Source organism: Sinocyclocheilus rhinocerous, unplaced genomic scaffold, assembly GCF_001515625.1.
Source record: "Sinocyclocheilus rhinocerous isolate Xijiao unplaced genomic scaffold, SAMN03320098_v1.1 scaffold938, whole genome shotgun sequence".
Taxonomy (NCBI): Eukaryota; Metazoa; Chordata; class Actinopteri; order Cypriniformes; family Cyprinidae; genus Sinocyclocheilus; species Sinocyclocheilus rhinocerous.
Genome location: NW_015665007.1, coordinates 772,434 through 780,433, shown reverse-complemented (window position 1 = coordinate 780,433; position 8,000 = coordinate 772,434). Strand labels below are relative to the sequence as shown.

Below are 8,000 nucleotides of genomic sequence, written 5' to 3'. Positions count from 1 at the left end.
ATATCTCTTTGGGTTTGAGACTTTAGTCTTTGCAACTTTAGGGATCTTATTCATTCACGAACAGCTTGTAACACTCCAAAGAGAAAGGAAAATTTGAAATTGCATCATATGACCCCTTTAAAAATAATTTCTCATATATTATTCCTACATATTTTAAGAGGATGAATTAAAGAGGGAATTAAAAAAAAAAAAGTAAGTGCAAGAGAGGCACTATTCCACAATAAACTTTTAAAACAGTAGTATGCTGCATTGTTGTGACATGACCTCATCATGTTGCATGCAGTTGCCATCCAATTATCATCTTGTAAATAAATAGTTATTTTCAATTCCCAATTCAATTTTGTCTAGAAATGTCTTGTAAATGAAATTAAAAACTGAATTAATAAAGAGATGGCTGAAAACCTTAATAATAACCTTTAATAATTATACTAGAAATAGAATGCCAGGTGAAATGCATTGCATTGTGGGATACAGTGTGCTCTGTTGTATACTGCATATTTTGACAAATGTATTGCCGTAGGTATCTGCATGGTTTCCAGGGGTGTCAAATTCAGTTCCGGGAGGGCCACTGTCCTGCAGAGCTTAGCTTCAACCCTAATTAAACACACCTAAACCAGCTAATCAAGGTCTTTGGGATTACTAGAAACTTCCACACAGGTGTTTTGGAGCTGGTTGGAGCTACACTCTGCAGGACAGTAGCCCTCCAGGACCGGAGTTTGACACATGGTCTATGCATACAAAATGTCACCGTATACTGTATACTGCAGAAACAGAAGTATGCTGGTATGCTATTCTGGATACAGCCACTGTCACAAAGCCAAGTGTGGATGGTATGTCACAACTGAGAGTTCCAGTGTAGGCCTATGCTTAGAGCATTTCCTGACTTCTATTCTCTCCTCTTTCATTGCTTTCTATGCATTCTCTGTCTCTTTTTCTTCCCTTAACATAGCTTAAGACTGAGCTCCTGGGCTCAAAGTTTAACTCCATCCTAGAGGAAGGCACGGTAAGACTGAAATTTAAGATGAGCATGTAAACAAATGGGTGGAGGTGAAATAAACTAGCAATAGACAGCAATAAAAGCAAACATTTTGAGAAAAAAAATCCAGTTACTACAAAAATTTACATTTATTTCTGTTTTAACAATGCTGTTCACTGCTGCCCGGAAGCTAATAGTTCATACGCTGGCTACCTCATTCTGTTTAGCGGCTAATTGCTAACAGTGCTTTTGAGTGTATTGTTAAGGACTTTTATTTTGACATGACCAAAGTTTTCCTGCTCTGCCTCCAAATATTGTGCCGAAATATCTTTTCTAAATTATTTTCACAGGGAGACGACAGTGATTACCAATCTGTTGGCCCAATGGCAGGCATGGAGAGGCAAGAGCTGAACTACGCCGCCCTAGAGTTTCTCCATGGACGACACTTGGAGGGAGGCTTCAGGAGGGCTGATGGTGACACCAGTGACTACACTGAAATTAAGGCCAAATGAACCGCGATTCTTCCCTGATGCCTCGGCCAAATGGGACACAATGGCCACTAGGGCCCAATAATTCCCACTGCCCCACAAATTTCCTATTTCACCCATTTTAAATGTGGCCTTTTCAAGGGACAACTGTCTCGGACAGTTAACGGACAATGAGTCTGAGGTTGTTTTAGATTGCATTCTCTTATGTCTCCAAGGTTCTGGGAATTATATGTTCCCTTATCAGTAAAAGATACTGTACAATAGAGTTTCTTTATGTATTTATTAATGTTTTTGGTTATTTATACCCATTCTTGACTGTAACCATACCAGATATTTAGTCTCTCAATCAGATATGAGAGGTTTTAGTATTCTCCTGGTTTAAAAGACAATACTTTCCAAAAGGAAGGGTCTTTTTCCCAAGAGTTACAGTAGAGCTTATAGTCTGAAGCAAGCTTAAGGGAAATGGTATGGTTTGCAGGTGAGTCTCAGTCACTAGTGGTCCTTTTCACTGTGTCCGCTGTAAGTCGAAGCATCAGGGAACGAGGTGCTATGTGCACCTCGACATAATGTATAAGCACTATCCCAACTCTGGGTATGTCTTGGAGGCCTAACACTCTCTTAAATACAGCGGTTGTTTCAAGTCTTTTTCTGAGTGTACAAGTCTTCACGCACATTTCAATATTCGTCCGCTGAAACTTTTATCACATACCCAGAGGTGATTGTTAAAGGGATAGTTCACTCAAAAAATGAAAAAAACTCACCCTCATTTTGGTCCAACTGCATGTCACAAGAATCTTTGTTTAGTTATTTTATTACAACAACAGTTCATAGTGACCACATCTGTTAAGCTTATAAAAGACCAAAAAAACATAATAAAAGTACCATGAAACAGCTCATGTTCTATAAGAGTTCTAAAGCCATCGTTGATGTCAACAATGGCAAAACATCTGAATGTGATAAACCGTGGCTATTCAAAATTCTGACGGGGCTATAGCCCCCTTTAGCCCCGGTGTAGCGCCGTCACTGGGAAAAATACTATGGAAGTCAATGGCTACCATCAACTAAAATATCCTCTTTTGTGTTCAGCATAAGAAATAAACTCATACAGGTTTGGAACAACATGAGGGTTAGTAAATGATGACAAAATTTTCATTTTTGGGTGAATTATTCCTTTAAATTAATACTCTTTTTATTTTTTATTTATACTGTATATTTCACTTATTTGTATTTGTAAATGAAAACAGGCCAGTAACTGGATTCAAAACTGGTTTATTGAATGGTTGCTGGATTTTGTTTGTTCCAACTACTTTGTACCCTTTGCTGCAATATAACAAAGAGTGAAAAATTTAAGGGGGTCTGAATACTTTCCGTACCCACTGTATATTTGTTTGAAATGTTCCAAATACATTAAGGAGCAAATTCACCCTGATAATAATTCAGCCAATCTGATAGGATGTAGTATATGATAATGCCTGATGGTCATCCCTGCTCTGGCACACATTGCAATCTAATATGGTTAAGCTGACATTTGATATAAACAGAAAGTCATATTAAATAATGGATGATTGTAGCTCATCCTTTGAAACTGAATAAGAAATAACCACCATTTGGAACATATAGGAAGGTATCACTTTACCTAAGGTGCTTGAAATAAATGTAATGTTTTATGTAATCATGTAATCCTCTGGTAAGGTTGTGTCGATAGATGTTTGTTAGACGGTCAGTATATGCGATTAGCCCTTGAAATGCAATTTGACTAACAGATTAATGAGTTATTATGATATTAATCACATCTTACATTTATAAAGCATTCAAAGCACCTTGGTAGGATACCAGTGTAAATACTCTGCATGATATATAGTTCTGTGTTGTGAACCTTTGACCACACAACAAGAACATACATTGTGCAACAATGGTGTATATTTTGCAGACAATATACAATTAGTAACAAAGACAGTCCATGTTTGAAGATATATACACAGATATTTATTTGTAAGCAAACAGATTCGGGGGCACATTAGTAGGTCAAACCTAATTTTTGTTGTTGTAAAGAATATTTGTATGTATCTGACTGTGTGATGGCAATAATAATGAACACGTAATGTTGTTTCCTTATTGACATAATAATGCAGAACAGAAAATCTCCAATCATTATTTAAATAATAATTTACATGATGTTCTTTGCTTGCTTTCTTTTTGTATAATAAAAGTCTCCAGCCTCAAATGATGCCATTCTTCTTTAAAGTCGGCATGAAACGGAAGTTGCAGATTGTCTTTTCTTCTCTGCTGTGACATATCAGTTAGTGGTGGGGGATTTCTCTCCACTGGATTCACAGCCGACACCCAAGCATGAATAAATGTTTTATTTATTAAGAATGATGACGACGATCAACGGCATAAAACATGCCTAAACAGCACGAGAGAGAGAGAGAGAGAGACTGCCTGAATGACGGAGCGCGTCCTCCATCAGGTTAAGTCATATTCATGAAAAAAATTAGTTTGCAATGTCCTAAGAGTAATGTTGTAGTAATATCCTAATATCTTTTCAATGTTTAGGGGTAACGTACTCCCTTATGACTGTGTCAGTGCTATAAAGTGAAGCATCAGCTTCGGCTTTTCACCCTGTCATTTATCCCAGCGTTTACCCCTCACGTCACTAGCTCCGCCCTTGCGCCATAGCTCGTGACCGGAAGAGAAGATGAGTCGTTTTGAGGGGGAGGGGAGGTTAACGTTTTTGATTAAAGATTATGAGGGCACATGAATTAAAAAAAAATAATGAAGTGCACGGATAAATTATTTATAATAAACACTACAGTATACCATTAAAAAAATAAGAATTTTCCATTTTGATTTCATGGTGACTTTAAAAGTGAAACAAAAAATAAAGTAGGCCTAAACAAAATGATAAACAGGATAATTCGCTTTATTTGTACATGTTCTTGAAGAATCGTGCGTGCGCACGATTTACCAATTACTTCCCTTGTTTAAAGTAGATTGTAAAATAATGATTCGTTCTACTTCCCGTCAGAGTTCTCTGTTCTCAGATAGCACACGTACGTCTGCAAGATGTCTATTAAAGATCTCTTCATCTGGAAAGCAAATAGATGTCTCCATGATGTATGCTATCAGTTGCTGCTATGTTATGTTATTTTATGCTATGTTTTGGACAGAGACACTTTAATTTGGTTTTATTTTGAGTTAGGAGTGAGTTATACACATTCTCAAAAGCCTTGCAGGACTCATTTTAAGTGAGAGGCTATCAGTTTATGAGAATGCGGACAGGAAGTAGAATGAATATTTGTATGCACGATTTCGAATTAGTAAATCGTAGGCTCGTAGTAAACAAAAGAAATGAATTAATTGTAAAATAATGATTCGTTCTACTTCCCGTCAGAGTTCTCTGTTCTCAGATAGCACACGTACGTCTGCAAGATGTCTATTAAAGATCTCTTCATCTGGAAAGCAAATAGATGTCTCCATGATGTATGCTATCAGTTGCTGCTATGTTATGTTATTTTATGCTATGTTTTGGACAGAGACACTTTAATTTGGTTTTATTTTGAGTTAGGAGTGAGTTATACACATTCTCAAAAGCCTTGCAGGACTCATTTTAAGTGAGAGGCATCTATCGGTTTATGAGAATGCGGACAGGAAGTAGAATGAATATTTGTATGCACGATTTCGAATTAGTAAATCGTAGGCTCGTAGTAAACAAAAGAAATGAATTAGTAAATCGTGCGCACGAGTTACTTTTTTATCCCTGCATGTCATGTGGCTCCAAACGTCCATCACTTTTCGTGCGAGTACGCCATGCTTCACAATGTGCAGGCATTTTACGTGCAAAATCTGCAAACCGTTCGTGTTCATCTGAAGAAAGTCATCTGGGACGGCATGAGGGTGAGTAAACGATGAGAAAATTATGATTTTTGTGTGGAGTATGCCTTTAACACGAGCAGAAAATAAAGACCTAAATAGGCCTATGTGTTATAAAAAGCTTTATTTCAGCAGCTTGTGTTGAACAGTTCAAGACATTTTGATAGTCTCGTACACTGATTCCTGTCTCTTCCTTGCAGTCATGTAGACATGGTCGTCATCTTTTGGTTTCGTATGTTTTTCTCTCCTGTGAAAATAATAATGGTCAAATATGTGGAATCGCTGACTAATCACAAACTTTTAACACTTAGAAACTGTCAGCCAATATCCATTTCTTGAGTTTATGAAGTTCTTACCGTAGGACGACAGTCAAACAGGAAGCAAAGATGACATTTAGAACAACTGAAAGGGTAAAGAATATCCACGGGGTGGAAAAACTCCAACTTACTAAGAGAACAATAAAGATTTTCAAAAGAGAAGTCATTTGGATGATTTGTATAAAATACACATGATGATTGCGTCCTGCCTACCTTTTGGTTTTTCACCATGATTGTGCACTTGGATTTCCATTTTTGTCATACCAATTAGATTCTCACTGACATTCAATGGTAGTGTTGACGTTCCTGAAACCAGGAATGGAGATGTTGCTTATGCAGATGATGTTCTCTGTTGAAACAGCACTGAAGTATTTCGTGGTACCGTTCAATATTGGCCAGTATATCTGGGGTAACGGCACACCACTGCTGACACACATGCAGCTCAGTTCATCACCCCACACAAAACAATGGGAGCTGTTCAGGATTGTAGGGGAATCTAAATACAAATTGATGGTGTTTATCGCCTTACCTCAAATTAGAATTTATAATGTGTTATAAGTGAAATGATACATACGTCTTACTTTGAGGATGACAGTACTTTCAGACCGGATACTTCCTTGAAGTGTCACTGTGCAGGTGAGCTTAGTATTGTGATGTTCAGGCTTAGGATGAAAAGTCATTATAGAAAAGTGCTCTTCCTGGTTAGGCACTCCATGACTTCTACGACTAGTTTCACCATCAATCCCTGTCCACACAATATCTGCTAAGGGTTCTGTGCAATCCCCTGGAACTTTGCAGGATATCTCGGCCTTCTCTCCCACTGTGAGCAATGGGACGCTTATTGTTGGTTTCTGGGTAAGCTCTAAAAACATTTATTGGAATGAAAAATTCCATAAATTAATTTGGATTTGTATGTTTCTCTGTCAAAAAGCATATAAACAAATGCATACCTTTAACAGTAATATTTACTGTCTGAGGAAAGATATACACTTTTCCTTCTCCCCACTCGACTTTTAATCTGTATTCACCATCAGATTTACCCTGAACCAAGTGGTTTAGCAAAAAGTTGCACTCTTTCTCATGGGGATAAAATATATTAGTGGAAAAATAAGGAAGTTCAACAGCTGGGTTTTGAGGATCTCCTTTGAACCAGGTTATCCTAATGGGATCTGAGACACTTTGAGGGATAGTGAAAAAACAGAATACTCTGATGCACAAACCGGCCTCTCCAGTGAAGCTTTCTCCTACTTTGATGTAGAAGTTAGTCGGTGCATCAGGGTCTGAAAACCAAAATCAAAGCATGAGATCAGACAGACTGTGGACTTAAGTTTAATTATTTGTCTTCTATATTGTATGTTTTAACTATAAATCTATCACTTTTTTTATATCAACAAAGTTTTGCTGTAATGCATATATTTTGCATTGTCATCCAAAGCTCTTAACTTTTATGAGAAATGTCTTATAAAAATAACAAAGTAGACAGTAGTCATGTGTCACAGTAAACTAATGGAAAACAGGCTGCTTCTGTTCACATCACATTCCTTGTTTTGGCTACTTCTGAGATTATACAAAAACACAAATTTGTATTTTTAGTAGCTTTTCTAACTTTTATCATAGTCATGGGTGAGAAATGTAAGAATATATAGAAAAACTACAACAAAAATTGTACTGGTTCAAATGGAATAATCAGATTCAAATCAAGAAATAACATAAAAGTCAGCACTCACATAAAGTCTCACAGTTTGTCATTTTAATGACAGTCAAGATGAACAGCAGTGTTTGCAGCATCTCATACTAATGTGATGAAACAGAAATAATCACTGGAAACCAGGGCTGCGTTTCTCAAAAGCATCGTAAGCCTAGATCGTAGACCCATTGCCACCAATGGCCACTACGATCAACTAAGCTTAGATGCTTTTGAGAAACGCAGCCCAGGTATGTTAATACTGGAGCACAAATATGACGGTAATAAGTAACTATTTTTTTATATGACATTCTGCTGAAATTTAGTATTTTATTTAAACACTTTTGAGAAAGGAGAAAAAAAACTAGATTTTTATTTATAAAACTGTGGATGAGAGATGTTGAAATAAATGATTGCTTACCCAATATTTGAAGAGCTTATATAACCTGATGTGACGGCAGTTTTTCTTCTGATCAAATTGGGGCTGTTTTTCTTGAGATTGAACCACTTTAAGCAACTCATCGTTAACCACCAGAAAGGATATTGTTGCACAATGTTGTTACACAATACTTGATTACACCACCAATGCTTAAGAGTAAACTCTAATCTAACACAGAAATATTTCTAGCACTGAAATTACCAGTGCTTTGCTATTTACATTT

At 36.9% G+C, this 8,000-nt stretch overlaps 1 protein-coding gene across 3 annotated transcripts in view; it reads left to right on the top strand.

Annotated features, from left to right (window-relative positions):
* LOC107730845 (myelin-associated glycoprotein-like) overlaps positions 1–2,057 on the top strand; it is a 9,240-nt gene extending 7,183 nt beyond the window's left edge. Inside the window, exons 10-11 of one of the 3 annotated variants that reach the window (XM_016541785.1) lie at positions 950–1,003; positions 1,327–2,057. In XM_016541785.1, coding sequence (XP_016397271.1) covers positions 950–1,003; positions 1,327–1,488 — 216 coding nt within the window. In that variant the 3' untranslated portion in view covers positions 1,489–2,057. The remainder of the gene's footprint in view (positions 1–949; positions 1,004–1,326) is intronic. The other 2 variants (XM_016541786.1, XM_016541787.1) reach the window with 2 other exon arrangements.
* The last annotated feature ends 5,943 nt before the right edge of the window (positions 2,058–8,000 follow it).